The sequence below is a fragment of the Microcaecilia unicolor genome, chromosome 1, assembly GCF_901765095.1.
Source record: "Microcaecilia unicolor chromosome 1, aMicUni1.1, whole genome shotgun sequence".
NCBI lineage: Eukaryota > Metazoa > Chordata > Amphibia > Gymnophiona > Siphonopidae > Microcaecilia > Microcaecilia unicolor.
The window spans coordinates 194,209,871-194,230,069 of record NC_044031.1 but is presented as its reverse complement, the minus strand read 5'-3'; the positions used below and the strand labels follow the sequence as shown (position 1 = coordinate 194,230,069).

Sequence of the window (20,199 nt, the reverse complement as noted above, 5' to 3'; positions counted from 1 at the left end):
CTATATTTAGAGGTTACAATTACAAAATAAAGACAGGAAGAGCTCATTTACAAAATAATAAGAGTAAAATAAAATTACTGTGTACAGAGAGGACAACCACAAGAACATTTCCTAGATTCTGTACTATAGCTCATTTTCTTCCAAAGAGGTATTATCATACAGACTGGGAAAGGTAAGACCTCTCAAGCAGTCAACAGACATTTATTCAGAAGGTAAAGTTGTTGCCAGCTCAGGTACCAGCTGATAATGTTCTATAACTGGACCATACCTTTTCTATCTGTGGACCAAATCCTAATTATATAGACCCTGGGATAAATGGTGAAATACTGATTGCATCCACAAACTTATTATAAACTGAAGGAATTTAAGTTAAATTCTCAACCTGTCTCTCCAAACTATCAAAATAAAATGCTCAATGCAGTAAACAAAAAAGCATCATAATGGAATGATATCTGAAGAAGCTGGTAAGAATTACACTAATTACACTCTCAAAACACTCCGCAACTGGACTACAGTATTTCTATATCTGATAGCTATTCCAATGCACCCCACTAGATGGCAATACAGTACTAGTCTCTGAACGAATACAAGCTATGCGAATCTTCACTGCACTTTTAAAACTTTGAAATGTGGATGACGACTTGAACTAGGTTGTTAGCATGCAGACCGATGAGTCTGGGGGGGGGGGGGGGGGTCTATTGAGGGAATAGGGGAGAAAATATAAAACTCTAAGCATGCTAACTTGTATTGAGTTGTTTACATACAGCATTATGTGTTTGGAGAATTACACGGTGAAAGTATTGAACAGTTGTGATATGCTGAAGTTTCAATAAAAAACGTTTAAACATAAAACTTTGAAATGTTAAATCAGTATGAATAACCAAGGGTAAGTTATTCCAGGTAAAAGAGGTAGTGAACAAAAAAAAAGGCACAATGAGGGGCATAATTGAACGAAAACGCCTATCTCCATGGGCGTTTATCTCCGAGAACGGGTCAGTGAAGGGGCGGACCGAACCGTATTTTCGAAAAAAATAGACGCCCATGTTTTATTCAACAATGTGTGAGATGGGCGTTTTTGTTTTTCAGCGATAATAGAAAATGAAAGCGCCCAGCTCAAAAACGAATAAATCCAAGACATTTATTCGTGGGAGGGGCCAGGATTCGTAGTGCACTGGTCCCCCTCACATGCCAGGACATCAACCGGGCACCCTAGGGGGCACTTTTACAAAAACAAAAAAAAAGGTCAAAGAGCTCCCAGGTGCATAGCACCCTTCCCTTGTGTGTTGAGCCCCCCAAATCCCCCTCAAAACCCACTGCCCACAAGTCTACACCATTACTATAGCCCTAAGGGGTGAAGGGGGGCACCTACATGTGGGTACAGTGGGTTTGGGGGGGTTGGACGACTAATAAGCATTAAGCAGTACAATTGTAACAGGTAGGGGGGGATGGGCCTGGGTCCACCTGCCTGAAGTCCACTGCACCCCCTAACAACTCCTCCAGTGACCTGCATACTGCTGCCAGGGAGCTGGGTATGACATTTGAGGGTGAAAATAAAAATGTGTGATACATCATTTTTTTTGTGGTGGGAGGGGGTTAGGTACCACTGGGGGAGTCAGGGGAGGTCATCCCCGATTCCCTCCAGTGGTCATCTGGTCATTTAGGGCACTTTTTGGGGCCTTATTCGTGAAAAAACAGGGTCCAGGAAAAGTGTCCTAAATTCTAGCTAAAAACGCATACTTTCTTCCCATTATCACTGAAATGCGCCCATCTTTGTTCGGCAGATAACCACGCCCCAGTTCCGCCTTCGCCACACCTCTGACACGCCCCCATAAACTTTGTCCGCATCCGCGATGGAGTGCAGTTGAAAACGCCCAAAAATCGGCTTTCGATTATACTGCTTTATTCGTTTTTGTGAGATAAACGTCCATCTCCCGATTTAGGTCGGAACTTGGGCGTTTTTCTCGTTCGATTATAAGCTGGAATGTCTTCTAATCAGACCCTAGAAAGAAATACAAATCCATACCTCTCAGGAGCAAAATATCTCAATTCCTCTTACATCAAACTTAAGAAGCAGTTAATTTTATTCAATAACACAAATATGTATTTATCGTCAGCTGTGTGATCAATAGTAGATATCAGACTCTCAACATTAATTCGTGTTTTGAGTAAAGTACTCTTGCAACAGGGAGATGACTATAATCGAAAAAAATGCAATGTTGCAGTAATAACTAGAGTCTAAAGTTCGTAATGTAATACCAAAAAGTCAAGGCTCTAGTGTAGAAATTATCACAATAGTGTGTTTAAATGTGGAGAAAAACCCTCAGAAACCTGAAACTAAACTGTCTCAGGTTTAGAGCGGGGTTACTAATGTTTAAAGTAACTCACGCTTGGATTCTATCATCGGGAAAAAACTCCACTCAAATATTTACTAAATTAATAAAGCTTTATGTGTCCATTGATTTGTTGTGTCTCATTTCAATAAAAAGAAAACACTTTCTATCTTAATGTCCACTTTTGATATTGTTGACAGCATTGCTTATGTAAAGAAAACGCTCTTATCTTAATGTCCGACGGGGGCCACTGCCGTTTCTCCTTTGCAACAAGGCTTCCTCAGGAACTAAGCGTTGAATCGCGATGCTGTGATTCTGTAAAGATCAAAGGTGAAACTAAGAACAACATAAAGTATGTAAAACGCACAACTTTAGGCAAGACTTCTTGGGTCGGCTTACAGCTGAAGCGGAGCACCAGACTTTTCAAAATGGCGTCTCAGCGTCTTTGGTATGTCAGCTGACATTTATAGAAATTAGAGGCAGTTGACGTTGCTCATGGGCTAGTAAATTGAAAAATTGACTGGAAAATGCCTGACTGGTATACTAATAAAAAACATGCCAGTCAATGGTGCTGTTGAGACCATTAGGTTCAACAGAGTTCAAATTGAAAATCCACTCTGCCTCTTTTCTTTGTAATTTTAACTTGCGGTTTCCTCCTCTATATGATGGATCTATTCTATCGATGACATAACATTGTAAATCCTCAAATTTATGATTGTTAATTATACAATGTTCCACCAAAGGTTCTTTGATGGCTGACCTACGAATGTTAGAACGATGTTCTAATATTCTTATTTTCAACATTCTGGTGGTCATCCCAATATATAATTTATCACAGGGACAACTGATTACGTAAACAACATAATCTGAGAGACAGTTGGTGAAACGACGAAAAACATAATGTTTATTGGTCTTTGGAATGTATATTTGCTTAACCTGTTTGGTAATAGGGCAAATAGGGCAAAGCCCACATTTAAAATGACCATGTATTGCCTTCTTATCTGATGTTCTAGTAGGTTTAAGATCTGCAGGACTGATCCGCTCTTTAAGATTGTTACATCTGGCATAAGCAATCCGTAAATTGCTGTTTCTAAAGGCAGGGATTGATTGTACAATATCCCATCTGTTTTTGATTAGCCTTGCCACAGAGGGACTATCTTCGTTATATTGCATAACCATAGTGCAAGTTTGTTCATCATTTTTATCACAAGTTGTAGTTGTCAGGAGCAGTTCTCTGTCATTGAATTTTGCTCTTTGATATGCTTTATGAAGTGTCGATCTTGAGTAGCCTCTGCCAGCCAAATCAACTGTTAGTTTTTTGGCTTGTTGTTTAAACGTGGAATGTTCCGTGCAGATGCGTCTTAATCTCAACATTTGAGAGTAAGGTAAACTCCTCTTTAAATGCACTGGATGACAGCTTGAACTGTGAAGAAATGTGTTCCTGTCTGTACTTTTTTTGTATACCTGAGTGACAAAATGACCACAAATTAATCTCACTTCAACATCAAAGTAGTGTATCAGTTCCATTGAATGTTGTTCTGTGAATTGAATGTGATCGCTGCAACTGTTGAGCCATGTCATAAAGTTTTTAAGTTCTATGGGTGAACCTCCCCAAATCATGAAAACATCATCTATGTAACGCCACCATGTGATGATGGCCTCAGAGAAGGGGGAGTGGTCAATCCATTCTTTCTCAAATTCTGACATGTAGAGGTTCGCAATGGAGGGAGCGAATGTAGCCCCCATTGCTACTCCACTGGTTTGCAAATAGAACTTGTTGTTAAACACGAAGTAATTTTCTTTTAATGCAATCCTTGTGAGATTTAATAAAAATTCTGTTGGAATTTGATGTGGTCTTTCCCTGTTTTCGAGTATGTTATGTACTGTTTCTAATGCATCAGCTTGGGGAATGGAGGTGTATAACGAGCAGACGTCAAGAGTTACCAGAATTACCTGACGTTGTTTCAAAACGACATCTCCTAGCTTACGCAGGAAGTGTGTGGTATCTCTAATATAAGATGATTGTTTTGGAACTTCCAATTTCAAAAACATGTCCACAAATGTGGACAGGGGCTCTAAGACAGAATTTTTCCCTGACAGAATAGGTCTGCCGGGAGGGTTAATCAACTGTTTGTGTACTTTAGGTAAAAAGTACATTACTGGAACAATAGGATTGTCCTTGCACAGAAATTTTTTGTCCTTTGAAGTGATAATGCCTTGATGAAGCGCGGTGTTTGTTATTCTTTTAATCTGGGATTGTAACCTGTTTGTCGGATTCAATTTTAACTGTTTGTAAAAATCTGGATTATTTAATTGTCCGAGTCCTTCTTTAATATAGTCATCACGGTCAAGCAATACCACAGCTCCCCCTTTGTCTGCTTTTTTTATAATAATGTTATTGTCATTTTGCAGTGTAATTAGAGCTGACATTTCTTCTTTTGACAGATTAAATCTTTTGTTGGAAAATCCCCTACGTTTAGTTTTGAGAGTTTCTAAATCAGATAAAAGTAAAGATTTAAAAGTAATTAAGGCGGGAGCTGGTGGGATCATAGGTTTCCAAACAGACTTAGGTTTAATTACTGTTCTATCTTGGGTCTCTGATCGTTCATGAAAAAAATCTTTCAGTTGTAATTTTCGAAAGAATTTTTCGAGGTCAATGTTGAACTGAAACTCACTAAAATGAGAGGAGGGTACGAATGATAAGCCTTTTGATAGAAGATTCTCTTCTATGGTTGTTAACTGTCGGCTAGATAAATTTATGACCGCTGTTGTTATTGCTGGGATCTGGTCCACGGTCTGTTTCTTTGATTTGTGTTGCCTCTTCGATTGCTTCTTCCTCGTCTCTGACCTCTGTTGCCCAAAAAAGACTGTTTGCCACTGCGATCAGTGGAATTGTCACTACTGAAGGACGATGATGAACTTTGGAATCTTAAATTTTTTTGAGTGGACGTAGATTCTAATCTTTCTACTGACATCCACGGATAAACATTGTTGGAATTGTAATCTTTCTCGTCTTTTGTGAATTTTTTAAGCTTGGATTTTTTGATGTTGCTTTTAAATTTATCTAAATTGTCTTTCAGTATTGCATGTTCTTTATCAAAATCTGCTGGCTGTGTGCTATTTTTTAATTTAATGAAATCTTGATCAAGTTCTTCTTTTAATTGGTTTAAGCTAGATTGACTTCTCTCAATGATCAAGAGCATGAGATCTAGGGAACATTTGTTAAGTATTCTGTTCCATTTTTCTATGAATTCAGTGTCCTCTACAAAGCATTGTGGTGCCTTGTTGACTCGAAGCCCTCTGGGAATTATTTCTTTTTTACAGTATTCTATAAGGAGACCACTGTTGAGATCTATTTTAATTATGTTCTTGTTTTTCAAGGTAATGTTGTTCCATCCAGAAACTGTAGTTGAGCTAAGTTGTTCCGTGTTGAATTCGGTGGGAAAACTGAGGAGGTCCTTAACTCGTTCGTTGGAAAAGCTGAAGCCAGAATTCCAAGAATTCTGTGCCATACTGCCTGTATCGAGACTCGAAAAAAATGCAATGTTGCAGTAATAACTAGAGTCTAAAGTTCGTAATGTAATACCAAAAAGTCAAGGCTCTAGTGTAGAAATTATCACAATAGTGTGTTTAAATGTGGAGAAAAACCCTCAGAAACCTGAAACTAAACTGTCTCAGGTTTAGAGCGGGGTTACTAATGTTTAAAGTAACTCACGCTTGGATTCTATCATCGGGAAAAAACTCCACTCAAATATTTACTAAATTAATAAAGCTTTATGTGTCCATTGATTTGTTGTGTCTCATTTCAATAAAAAGAAAACACTTTCTATCTTAATGTCCACTTTTGATATTGTTGACAGCATTGCTTATGTAAAGAAAACGCTCTTATCTTAATGTCCGACGGGGGCCACTGCCGTTTCTCCTTTGCAACAAGGCTTCCTCAGGAACTAAGCGTTGAATCGCGATGCTGTGATTCTGTAAAGATCAAAAGGTGAAACTAAGAACAACATAAAGTATGTAAAACGCACAACTTTAGGCAAGACTTCTTGGGTCGGCTTACAGCTGAAGCGGAGCACCAGACTTTTCAAAATGGCGTCTCAGCGTCTTTGGTATGTCAGCTGACATTTATAGAAATTAGAGGCAGTTGACGTTGCTCATGGGCTAGTAAATTGAAAAATTGACTGGAAAATGCCTGACTGGTATACTAATAAAAAACATGCCAGTCAATGGTGCTGTTGAGACCATTAGGTTCAACAGAGTTCAAATTGAAAATCCACTCTGCCTCTTTTCTTTGTAATTTGAACGTCTGTATCATATCACCCCTGTTTCTCCTTTCCTCCAGAGTATACATGTTTAGTTTAGCAAGTCTCTCCTCATACGTCTTGTAACGCAAATCCCATACCATTCTCATAGCTTTTCTTTGCACCGTTTCAATTCTTTTTACATCCTTAACAAGATACGGCCTCCAAAACTGAACACAATACTCCAGGTGGGGCCTCAACAACGACTTTTACAGGGGCATCAACACCCCCTTTCTTCTGCTGGTCACATCTCTCTCTATACAGCCTAACAACCTTCTAGCTATGGCCACCGCCTTGTCATACTGTTTCGTCGCCTTCAAATCCTCAGATACTATCACCCCAAGATCCCTCTCTCCTCCCGTACCTATCAGACTCTCCCCGCCTAACACATACGTCTCCCGTGGATTTCTATTTCCTAAGTGCATCACTTTGCATTTCTTCGCATTGAATTTTAATTGCCAAACCTTAGACCATTCTTCTAGCTTCCTCAGATCCTTTTTCATGTTTTCCACTCCCTCCCGGGTGTCCACTCTGTTACAGATCTTAGTATTATCCGCAAATAGGCAAACTTTACCTTCTAACCCTTCGGCAATGTCACTCACAAATATATTGAACAGAATCGGCCCCAGCACCGATCCCGTAGGCACTCCACTACTCACCTTTCCCTCCTCCGAGCGAATTCCATTCACCACCATCCTCTGGCGTCTGTCCATCAACCAGTTCCTAATCCAGTTCACCACTTCAGGTCCTATCTTCAGCCCCTCCAGTTTATTTAAGAGCCTCCTGTGGGGAACCGTGTCAAAAGCTTTGCTGAAATCTAAGTAGATTACGTCCATAGCTCATCCCTGATTCAATTCTCCTGTCACCCAATCAAAGAACTCAATGAGATTTGTTTGGCACGATTTCCCTTTGGTAAAACCATGTTGTCTTGGATCTTGCAACTTATTGGCTTCCAGGAAATTCACTATCCTTTCCTTCAGCATCGCTTCCATTACTTTTCCAATAACCGAAGTGAGGCTTACCGGCCTGTAGTTTCCAGCTTCTTCCCTATCACCACTTTTGTGAAGAGGGACCACCTCTGCCGTTCTCCAATTCCTCGGAACCTGGGCCCATAGGAATAAAATGGGCCCTGTTGCAGATAACTCAAGCTAAACTTTAGTAAAAGATTGCCTTTGTTTTGAGTGTATGCAGAATGATGGCTGTGTGGGGAAGGGGAAACTCAAATTAACCTAGGTGGCTTCAACCTTTTGATGTCATGCCATCTCCTGTTCTCAATCAAACCCAAGGAGGTTTAATAATCAGGAGATGAAGTGACGTCAGAACGCTGAAACCAATTAGGTGAGTTGAAGTTTCCCCTTCCCAGCGCAGTCGTCATCCTCATTCACCCAAAACAAAGCAAGCAAACCTATGAGCTGCTACATTCACCTTGTCGTTTTTGATTGTTGGTAGCATTTTTATGTAATCTCATTTATATTTTCAAACATGCCAGCTTGTGCAGCATACGGATGTACACAGAGGAAGTATAATAACGGAATAACGTTTCATAGGTAGAGTAGTAATTTGTTATAATTCTTAATCAGTGGTTAGTTGGAGGGGATGGTCACAGGGCACCCTAGCATGTGTTATATTTGTGCAGAGATTTTTTTGTGTTGTATACAATGTATTTAAGTAGTTTTTAGTGTAGAAAAATGAGCACAAAATACAGAGTTTAATATTACTGTTTATACCAGCTATAACAGGGTATCTACCCTAAAGAAAAAGGCAACATCCTGCTCACCCCAATACCAAAAGACACTAAGAAAAAAAAAAAACAAACGACATTACTAACTTCTGCCCAGTAGCATCTATCCCATTAGTAGTCAAACTAATGGAAGGACTGGTGACCAAACAACTCAATGACTACATAAACAAATTCACTATACTATATGAGTCACAACCAGGAGTTTGACCCCTACACAGTACCGAAACAGTGCTACTTACTCTCCTAACCAAATTCAAGCAGGAAATAGCATTAGGCAAGAGTATTCTTCTCCTTCAATTCGACATGTCAAGTGCGTTCAACATGGTTAACCATAACATACTGCTAAGACTCTTAGAATACTTCGGAATCAGTGGTGGCACTCTCAATTGGATCAAGGGTTTCCTAACCACAAGAACATGTCAAGTGAAATAAAAAACAAACATATAGTCACCGTGGAAACCAGCCTGCGGAGTACCGCAAGGATCACCATTATCACCGATCCTTTCCAACCTCATGATGATCCCACTAGCCAAGACCTTATCTACCCAAGGCCTTAACCCATTTATCTATGCTGATGACGTTACATTATACATCCCCTACAAACATGATCTGGCAGAAATCTCCAACGAAATCAAGCTCAGCCTAAACATCATGAACTAATGGGCAAATACATTCCAACTAAAACTCAATACAGAAAAAAACACACTGTCTCATCATCTCTTCCCAATACAATACATACAAACAAACCCACAAACATTAACATCCCAGGACACACCCTCCCTATCTCAGACAGCCTGAAAATTCTCGGAGTAACAATCGATTGTAGCCTATCACTAGAGACCCAAGCGAAATCCACCATAAAGAAAATGTTTTTCTCAATGTGGAAACTCAAACGCCTGAAACCATTCTTCCCAAGGGAAATATTTCATAACCTGATACAGCCAATGGTACTAAGCCATGCAGACTACTGCAATGGAATCTATGTGGGATGCAAGGATCAAATCATAAAGAAATTTCAGACTGCCCAAAACAGGCTTATATTTGGAAAAACGCGTTTTGACAGAGCCAAACCACTCCGAGAAAAACTGCATTGGCTACCAAAGAACGGATCACTTTCAAAATCTGGACAATTGTTCATAAAATTATTTACGGCGAGGCACCAGGATACATGACAGACCTCATCGATCTACCAACCAGAAACACCACAAAATCTACACGATCATACTTAAACCTCCACTACCCAAGCAGTAAAGGACTCAAATACAAATCCATCTATGCATCCAGCTTTTCCTACTTAAGCGCACAACTATGGAACGCACTACCAAAAGCAGTAAAAACTACGCTAGACCACCTAAATTTCCGGAAAGCACTAAAGACAGACCTGTTCAGAAGAGCATACCCCACCGACCCAACATAAAATACCGAACACTTGTGATACAATACGACCAAAGACCGTAATGGACATTACCTGACTCTTCCTCTCCTCTCCCTCTTTAAGTTCCCCCCAATTACCTATCATATCACAATATCACTTTGTATTAATTCATACCATGTATTTGTTCAGACTGGAATTGGCTAACACTGTTAATGGTAAAATGTAAGCCACATTGAGCCTGCAAAAAGGTGGGAAAATGTGGGATTCAAATGTAACAAATAAATAAATAATAATTTGTAAGCTGTTTTAGTGATATTCCATTGTTATTTCATGATGGGGTGGATAGGTGAGAGACAGGAAGAGTCGGGTGGATGAGGGCCAGATGTCCCTCATCCACCCGACTCTTCCTGTCTATCCACCCCCCATCCCGTTAGACTGTCACTGAAATGCTTTGATGTTTCACTTATATATACTAGTGCATTCAAATATGGAGGAGATATAAGGATAATAGCTCCTTTGCTGAATTAAGATGTTTTGTCTTACAACAAATAGAGATATCCCGAACCCGTATTGGAGTTGACAGAAGGAGGATTCTGTTCCAGTGTGAACAAAAATGGATACACCGCTTAAACTCATTAACCCCTATGGGTTTGAATGCTAAGATCGAATGGGGACATTTTTTCTAAAAATTTCCTCTAATTTTTCTAATTGTGAACATTTTTCTAATTTTGAACATTTTTTCTAAGTTAGAATATTCTTTTGACAGAGTGTTCAGATTACTGACTATAAGTTTTTTGAAGTCTGTTTTGAAATCCACTAATTTTGTGTTCCGTGTTAAGAGAATGTAAGGAGATGACACGAGCTGATTGGTGAGCCAACCATTGGCGTCTGACGTAAGAGAACCTTTAAATTAGAGTAGCCATCTTTATTCTAAGCTGGTCCGTTGTAAAAGGTTGATCCTTCAGCTGAGGTGTTTTTGTAAAGTATACCTTGAGAGAAATGTAGTATGTATTGCTGTATGAAGGTTTTAATACTATAACAAATACATCTCTCTGTTTCGGTTAGACGCAGACCATATGACCCTGAAGCAGGCAACGAAACGGTGGCCATTGTTGGTCTTGGTTGCGTTCAGCACGTACTAACTAAAGAAGGTTTGGACCTTGCAAAAGCTAAGTAATTCTTATGTCACGTTTAACTTGACGTTTGCCCATCATATGTTTAAGAGAAAAACTTATATAAAAAGAAAAAAAGAGTATTAATACATATGATTGGGATAGGCTGCTCTAAATACGTAGGGGTGTTGCCAATGATGAAGCGGTCCAGCCCCCATGAGCTTGTAATATGATCTAGCCGGGGGCTTCTTGAGGCAACATCTCCTCAAATGAACTATATGTATCAATTTTTGTCAGAGAATTAAGCCGATGCTATTATCTTTATATCTCCTCCATATTTGAATGCACTAGTTGATAATAGAATTAGAAGGAGATTACCTTCATATTTTTTCTATAATTTGTCACTTATATATACTGTCATCTACCAACATTTGCTTATTTCCAATCTGACAAAGAAGGGCAACCTTCAAAAGCTAATCAAGAAATGTATTAAGTTATGGCCAATAAAAAAGGTATAATCTTATTTTATTTTCCACGTTTTATTTCTATTGATTACCTTTAAAAGTGGACTAACACGGCTACCACACCTCTCTACTCCTGTTTATGAAACCTCCTTGGGCCTGCCTGATGAATATTATGGGCAGAGTGAAAGTGAAAGAGACATGGTGGGGATTGAGTGTGCATGCTCTTGCTGAATGCTTGTAAGGAGGGGGGTGATCTGTTCCTTGGGCCTAGCAGCACGCCCCGGCTACCATTAGGTGACTGAGCGCATTTATCAGACTTGCTTATTGGTAGGTATAGCTGAATAAATGCAGATAAATTTTTTTTTTGTATAGGGGCTTATTATTTCTATAGAACCCCTCTGTCCCATTTTTGAACTCTGTTATGTCTTTACCGGTTTTCCTCTCAAACCAAGTTTAATTCCATTACGGGTAATTTTTTTTTTTGTTACAAGGCAGGCATTCTCGAGCCCTATTATTATTCTGTCTGGTTTGTTACGAATAAAAACCGTTCGCAACGCTCACGTTCTGTGAGAGGGAAAACGAAGTCAGCTCACACACAATGTAAGCCACTTTTTTCCTCTTCTAATCGTTCACGTACACAGCGGAAGTTATTTGGCCAGTAAGAAGTATAGGGGTTTGGCGCGCCCGAGTTCGCTGTGGCTACTCCTGCACCGTAGACTAGTGACAGACGCCGGCTAAAAAAGGAGAGAGGAATAATAATAATCATCCTCTTGCTGTCTGTACTCATCATTTTATTTCGTTGCTGGCGGGTCGCTCGTTGAAAAGGAGACAGCACATTGTCTTGAGGAGCTGTGTCTCACCCCCCCCCCCCCCCCGGTAAATTTAAGTTTTCCTTTTATTTTCAGTGTTAAGTTTTCCTTTCGTTTGGAAAAAAAAATTCTAAACCTTGGAGGCGCTGAAGACAAAATAAAAAGAGCGTGCAGCAAAGGTCCCACTTCCCGGGGATGGATGTGGTGGGGGAGCCGGACTCTCTGCTGGATCATCTTCAGTGGCAGCTGCTGCAACCCCACAAGGACGTATCGCGCCGGCTCCAGCTGGGCCACGAGCTGCTTGCTCTCCTCTCGCGGTCCGGGTCCGAGCCTCAGGGAGCAGTGCACGAGACGCAGCGCCTGGAGGCGACGCTGGACGAGCTGACGGGCTGGCTTAGCTCCAGCAACCACAAGGTGAGAGCGGGGCCGCGAAACGATCATTCATGCTTTTGACATTGGAACCTTTGTTTACGATTTGGGGACGTTAAGAAAAAAACTTGTTAAAAAACAAATTATTGACCTTTCTTAGTTTTGCTATTTGTTGTTTCTTGGGGGAGGGGTTAATGATTCTGTTTCTGAATTGTACGAATATTCGTAGATCATATGAGCTCTATAATTGTTTAATGTAGTGTTCTCATGCCACTTGTCATTCTCCTCTTCCCGCTCAAATAAAAAGTTATTAGGTCAAAGCAGGAAGAAGAACCAGCTGTGTTCATGCAGTGGCGCGCTGAGAACACCAATACTGAGAAGCTTTACTTTGTCTCATTTGTATTGTGTCTGTAACTCCCCCCCCCCCCCCCCCCAATCATTTTGAAACGCTGGCGCCCGCATCAGGGACCAGGTAAACGGTCGTCTGTGGAAAGTTTATCAGCTTTCCTGCAAGGAAAAGTTAGCTCTGCTTAAAATAATGAAAAAGTGCCTTTTGCTGAACTATAAGTGAAAGTGATCATAGATTGAGTGAGGAAAAAAAGTCCCTGATGTGTACCTTTTCTGTTTTGTCCTTGCATAAATGTGGTGTGGGATGCAGCTACTAGGGGGGGGGGGGGGGGGGGGTGTAGGCCTTTTTTCATGTCACTTAAAATTTGTTGTTGTTTTTTTTAATTTTGATTTTTGTGTATATGGTTTAATTTCAGATGCATTCACCCAAGGTGGTGTACAGTTTGACAAAAAACAAACTAAAACAGTGCAATCCGCTTAAGTGCAAGGGTCTGGGACCAAAGAAATACATGCAATTAACCGTTGTGACCCAAAGAAGCTTGACATCTGATAAACATATGTACAGTACTATTTATTATACATACAGTATACAGTCTCCGTTAACTGTCATTAGGCTTACTTGAAGTAATCAGTCATAGTCCTCTCTACACTCATGTGTCTGTGAGTTCCATAGACTACGTCTACCAGACGGTAAAAACTGTCATAGCACTGACATCCAGTGGCCTCCAGATAGGCCTGCAGTGTTGAGATTCTCCAATGCTCTTGCAAAAGTGACAGGAGGTTGTTGAATTTCGTCAGTATGTGCCTCGCTGCTCATTTCATCATCTGTTTTTATCATCAGCCGTTGCCTGCATGTAGGCGCATATCTCGACATCAGTGCTGTCGTCAGCTGTTTGTAGATCATAATCAACAGCTACGTAGTGATGAAACTCCTCTTCAATAACACAGGCTGAGATGTCAATAGCCTGTTCATCTGATGCGTTTGCAACAGCTGCATCTGTTTCGTCCCTCTCCACATCCATAACAAAGCTTGCCCACTTGTAGCAGTTCACAATGGTTGCCTGTGTAACATGATTCCAGGCTTCTTTCTGCATGTGTAGGGAATCCAACAATGATAGATTACGAGCCAGTTCAACAGCATGTTTATCCTTGTTAGTGTGGTCATCCATAATGCTCATCAAACGTAGCACAAGAGCCCGATAATGTTGTTTGAAATTGGCTATTATGCCCTGATCCATAGGTTGGATCAGAGAGGTAATGTTTGGTGGCAGGAAGACCATCTTGACGTTAGACAGCCTGACATCATCACTGTGTGCAGCACAATTATCACAAAGCAACAACATCTGATGATTTTGTGCCTGCATTCTAGTGTCTAAGTTCTTTAGGTTCTGCTTCCAAATTTCCCCAGTCATCCATGAATTTGCGTTAACCTTGTATGACACAGGAAGTCGCTTAACATTCTTGAAGCAACAGGGCTGTTTGCTCTTTCCAATGATGAGCGGTTTCAACTTCTCACTCCCATCCATACTGCAGCAAAGGAGGATCATCAGTCGGTCCTTTGACGTTTTACTTCCTGTAGTTTCGGTTTGTTTGAATGCAAGTGTTCCATCAGGAATCGCTTGCCAGTAGAGACCGTTTTCGTCAGCATTGAAAATGTCACGAGGTGCAAACTCGTTCAAGATGGTAGGAAGAAGTGAAACATCCCAATTTTCGGCACCAAAGTCATCAGTGTCTTGTTTTTGCTGTTTCTTGAATTTTATGTTGTTCCTCTCCTTCCATCTTTCCAACCATCCAACAGTGGCTTTGAATTCAGTTAGTCCAAGACTTTCAGCTAGCTGATTAGCTTTCTCCATAAGCAGTGGACCACTGACAGGAAACTGTCTGCTCCTGACTTGAGAAAACCACTGAAGAGCATCTTTTACCTCCTCAGCTTTTCCCGCCCGTTTTTTTCCCCGGTGTGGGTTTGTATTGTTTTGCCAGTCTTCCAGAAGCTGGTCTTTCTGCTTCAAGATATGTGAAATTTGACTGGGATTGACACCATATTCTTTAGCAATAGATGCTTGACTTTGTTTGTTTTCTAATTTTTTAAGAACTTCTATTTGTTCAGCCAGTGTTAGTCTTACATTTGTGCGACAACGACGACTCCAGTGTACACTCTAACAACATTCTTTTGCTTATTCTGCCTGTGGCAGTTAAAGGGGTGGTAAATTTGAAATCTCGTTGGTTGTCATGCGCCAGTCGGCTTCCATTTTCTATGCGCGTGCTTACGCGGAGTCTTTCCTGCAGAGGAGTGGACTTAAACCTTGCATATAAGCGAATCTTGCACTTATCAGTGGTGCGCTAAACCAAAGTTTGTCCCCATAGAAATTGATGGCGCCAAAAACGGGACCGAAGTACGGCATGCAGTTAAACAGAGCATGCACTTATCCGACGTGCACTTAAACGGAGTGCACATGTATATGAGAAATGTAATACCATAATGGGCAACATGGAAGAACGTTGATAGAGCATAGGTGTATGATATGATACAACATCACAATACAAATGAAGCACATTAAGAGGCAAGAAGTAGCACATTGAAACAATCTAGATATGATGATAATACTGTTTGTACAGTACAGTGAAACATCTTAATAGGTAACTGAGGGAATGAGTGTAAGTCTATGTGCTTTGAAAATGAGCACCTTTATGTACAGTTGAATTAGAAGTAAGCTAGTGTGTAGAAAGCTAGTCCAGGTGAAGATTGAGTTGATAGTTGACTGAATTATTAAAGGCTTGGGAGAAGAGCCATGCTTTCACTTGCATCCTGAAGAAGAGGTAGTCCATAGCCTTTCTGGGAGTGAGGGGGCTATACCAGATAAGTCTTGCTGGTGGGTATCACGTTTGTTTTTATATGTTTTGATGCGGGTACAGATAGCGATGCTCCTTGAGAGGAATTCAGAGGCCTCCAAGGTGTGTAGGTATTCTCACCAATGGTTAACGCAGTCCTGTGTTGCCCAATCTGGAGCTTATGAAAAGCTCTGTCTGCTTCTGGCTGTGGATCTTGAGCTCTTTCGCTTGCCGCAGTTGGATTCTTTGGTCACCGTGGAAGGAGGTGCGGTCCGCAAGGATGATCAGGACAGGAAGATGGAATTTTCTCTCTTAAAAGCTCCTTTGAGGTGACTGTGCTTGCATTGCAGTCTTCGGTTTGTGGTTCCATTGTGGCCCGGGCCTGCCTTAACTAGGTGCCAGTGACTTCCTCCAAGGAGGACTTGGCTCACGCCAGTCCATCTTTGAAGCTGGGCTTGGCGTATTTGGCAGATCTGCTTTATGATCTTTGGGCGTCGGCTAAGGGGATTTCCCTGGCTGCACAGCAGTGGCTCTGGTTGTGTCATTGGGTGGTGGATTCGGACTTTAAGGACAGGTTGGCTCGTCTTCTCTTTTAGGATGATTTGGCTAAGATTGTTAAGGACTTGGGGGAGTCCAAGGGACAGCATCTCCTGGAGGATAAATCTAGTCATCCTCTTGCTCCTCCCATTCCTGGTTCCAGGAGGCTTGGCGTTATAGGCTGAAGAGGTCTGAGTCATTTCAGAGGTCTTGCTTTCAGTCCAGCAGCCCTTTTGTGGGAACAGGCGCACCTCATTTGCTGCTGGGAGGGTGGCCCTAGCCTCTAGTTCTACCCAATGATGGGGTTTCTGTCCATTTCTTCGGACCTGTGTTTGGAGGGCATTTGTCTCTCCTTTTCTGGAGGAGTGGGACAAAATCACCACAGACTTGGGGGTCGTGTGGGATGGTTATAAGCTGGACTTTGCTCGAGAGTTGCGGGATTGCTTTCTGGAGTCTTTGTGCAAGGCCCCGGCCAAGAGCTGGTTGGTCCGTGCTACCCTGTGGGAGCTTGTGTGGCTTGGGGTGGTGGTTCTGGTACCTCCGATGGAGGTGGGTCGGGGCTGCTATTTCATTTATTTTGTGGTGCCCAAGAAGGACGTCTCTTCCTGGCCCATCCTCGACCTCAAAGGGGCCAACTGGGCTCTGAACATCCGACATTTTTGAATGGAGACTTTGTACTTGAATCTGTTCCACCTGGGGAGTTTCTCATGTCCCAGTACCTCAAAGAGGCATACCTGCATTTTCCCATTTATCCGCCTCACCAACACTTCTTTCATTTTGTGATTCTGGGCAGGCATTACCAGTTTTGGGCCATGCTTTTAGGTCTGGCCTTGGCACTGTGGAACTTCGCCAAGGGTCATGGTGGAGATGGCAACCTTTCTATAGAAGGAGGGTGTTCGGGTCCATCCTTACTTTGAATGGTTGATAAGGGTGTCCTCTTATCGGAGAGTGTGCAGGCTACAGCCCAGGTGGTAGGTCATCTTGAGTCCCTGGGTGGGTTGTCAGCTCCAACAAGAGTCAGTTGACACCCTCTCAGTCCCTCAAGTACCTTGGAGTGGTCCTGGACATGCGCCAGGGGAAAGTGTTCCTCCCGGAGGCATGCCAGGGGAAGCTGAGGACCCAGATCTCTGTTCTGCTATGTGTGCCGTCCCCTTGGGCCTGGGACTACATGAAGATCTTGGGGTCTATGGCGTCCATGCTGGAGGTTCTGCTGTGGGCTCGGGTTCGCATGAGGTTGCTTCAGCTATTGTTGTTCCGGCTTTGGTCTCCATTGGTTGATTGAGTATCATTGTCGTCTGCCATGGATGATGCAGGCCCGTCTCGGTGTTTGGTGGTGGCTGAGTCCAACCAACATGGCGTAGGGCTCCTCCCTGGCTGCCCTGGACTGGGTGGTGGTAACAACGGATGGAAGTCTCTCTGGCTAGAGGGCCCACTGCTTGGGCTGGACGGCGCAGGACCTATGGTCTCCCCTGGAGGCATGCTGGTCCATCAACTGGTTGGAGTTGAGAACAGTACAGGGGCTGGGAGGTTCCAGTCCTGTCCGACAATGCGTCGGCCATGGCATATATCAACAGGCAGTGTGGCACCAAGAGTGCTCCCCTTGTAGTGGGCGCAGCTTTCCTCCTACAGTGGGCGGAGGCTCACTTGGCTCGCCTGTTGGTGGCACACATTGCAGACGACCTCAGTGTGCAAGTGGATTTTCTCAGCCGTTATCTGCTGGATCCAGGGGAGTGGGAGCTCTCCTGGGCAGCATTCTCTCTGGTGATGGAGTGTGTGTGTGGGGGGGATAGCCAGTTCTCAGAAGGCAAAAAGATGGTGGTGGTGGCGCTGGATGCCCTCCTTCAGCCTTGGCTGTTCGGCCTCTTGTATACCTTTCCTCTGTGGCCTTTGACAGACTCCTGGGTTGCATTTCTCATCATCCAGGAAAGATTCTGGTGGGCCTGAACTGACTCTGGAGGCCATGGTACGTGGACTCGGTCCATATTCTGATCGAGCCTCTTTGTTTGCTGGAGCAGATGGGTCTCTCCTGATAGAGGATCCCTTCACCTTTGCTCTTGTGGCCTGGCTCTTTAGAGGGCAGCCTTGAGGAAATGCGGCTGTTCGGACCCAGCGATTACTACTTTGTATGCGTCGTGCATAATGCGCGGAAGAAGTCCACATCGCTGGCTTATGCCCGTGTTTGGAGGGTTTTTGAAGCCTGGTGTTTTGAGTGGAATATGGATGCTGTTTCCGCGTTGTTGGGCCAGGTGCTTTATTTTCTGCAGATGACCTGACGAAAGGTTTGGCACTAGGATTGCAGAAAGTACAGGTTGCAGCATTGTTCTGTTTCTGTGGTCTGATCCAGGGTTCTTCCTTGGTGTGCCATCCGAATGTGGTCCGTTTTCTGTTCAGGATGAGTCATCTTCGCTCCCCTTGTCGATTGGTTTGTCCTGACTGGCAGCTCAGTGTTGTGCTTCGGGCACTTCAGAGAGCACTTTTGAGCTATTGGATCTGGCTTCTCGGAAGGACCTTACTTTGACGTTGGTGTTCCTGGTGGCACTGATGTCAGCTCGTCGGATGTTGAAGTTGCAGGCGCTTTCGTGTCTGGACTCCTTTCTCCATTTTACAGAGACGGGCGTCGCGCTCTGGATGGTGCCCTCATTTCTCTTGAAGGTGGTCTCCAGTTTTCATTTGAATCAGCTGATTTCTCCCCCTTTGTTCCGTAGGGAGGACTACCCTGCAGATTTTTGGGCTCTGTGCTTTCTGGCTGTCTGGATGTTCGTAGAGTTCTGCAGTATTTCTACCACTGCGGCTACTACTACTACTATTATTACTACTTATAATTTTTATAGCGCTATTAGATGTACGCAACGCTGTACACTTGAACATTAAGAGACAGTCCCTGCTCGACAGAGCTTACAATCTAATCAGGACAGACAAATAGGACAAATACAGGATAAGGGTGTAGAGGAATTTTTGAGGCATGGTTGTGGCCCATGCTTGGTATTCATTGTCGGCAATTGATTTCTTTCTGCAGGATGAGTTGCAGAAGGGCCTGGCCTGGCTTTGCACTCGGATGTAGTGCATTTCTTGCAGACTGCTTTGCTCCTCCGCTGCTGCGCACCTTGTTCACCCTGAAACCTTGTTCTCCGAGCCTAGCTTAGGGCTCCTTTTCTACCGAGCATTGTTTTGGACTCTTTTTGATCCTTTGTAGAAGGTTTCGCTTAGGAGCTTACTCACAAGTGGTGTTCTTGGTTGCCTATTCTTCGGCACACAGAGTGTCTGAATTTTTAGCGCAGCCATGGCAAGCTGTTTTTCTGCAATTCCTGAGTCTGGAGTGACCTTGCATTCGGTTCCTCCTTTTTCTTTCTGGCTGTGGTTTGGCTTTTATTCTTTGTCAGCCTCTCTTTCTTCCCTCCTTTCGGGTGGGGGATTTTCATTTGGAGTATATGGCGCTTTGTCTTCTGGATGTTAGGAGGGTTCTCCGGCATTTGCAGATGTTCAGATCTTCTCTTTTTCCTTCTCGCTAGTTCTTGCTGTGGGATGACTGCCTCTGATCTGATTTTATTTATTTTTTCCTCGTTGGATTGCAGATCCTGTGTTTCCATGGATTTTTTGAAAGGTTGCGTCCTGCCGGTGGCGTTGCAGGCTCGTTCTACGAGGTTGCTATCTATCTCGGGCGGAACTGGTGTGCTTTCACTATTCGGATGCTGCCTTTGCAGCGGTGGTTCTGTCTTGGGGAGCGGCAACTTCCCACCCTAATTAGGGATTGCTTTGTTACATCCCACCAGTTCCTGGATTCATCTGCTGCATATGCTAAGGAAGGTAAAATTATGCCTTACTTGCTGATAATTTTCTTTCCTTTAGTAGCAGCAGATGAATCCAGGATCCCGCCCTCTGTCAGCTGCGATTGTTTTGCCTGTCTGTTCTTGTCCTGGTCTTTAGTTTCCAAAAAAAAAAAAAAAAAGAGAGAGAAAACAGAAACCACTGAAGAAGAGTCCATCT

The 20,199-nt window shown here is 42.8% G+C and overlaps 1 protein-coding gene across 1 annotated transcript in view; it reads left to right on the top strand.

Moving 5' to 3' along the window:
* Window positions 1-12,327: 12,327 nt before the first annotated feature.
* Window positions 12,328-20,199, top strand: part of CLASP2 (cytoplasmic linker associated protein 2) — a 977,269-nt gene continuing 969,397 nt past the window's right edge. Inside the window, 1 exon segment of the mRNA XM_030203481.1 lies at window positions 12,328-12,546. Within this exon segment, the coding sequence (XP_030059341.1) occupies window positions 12,328-12,546 (219 nt within the window).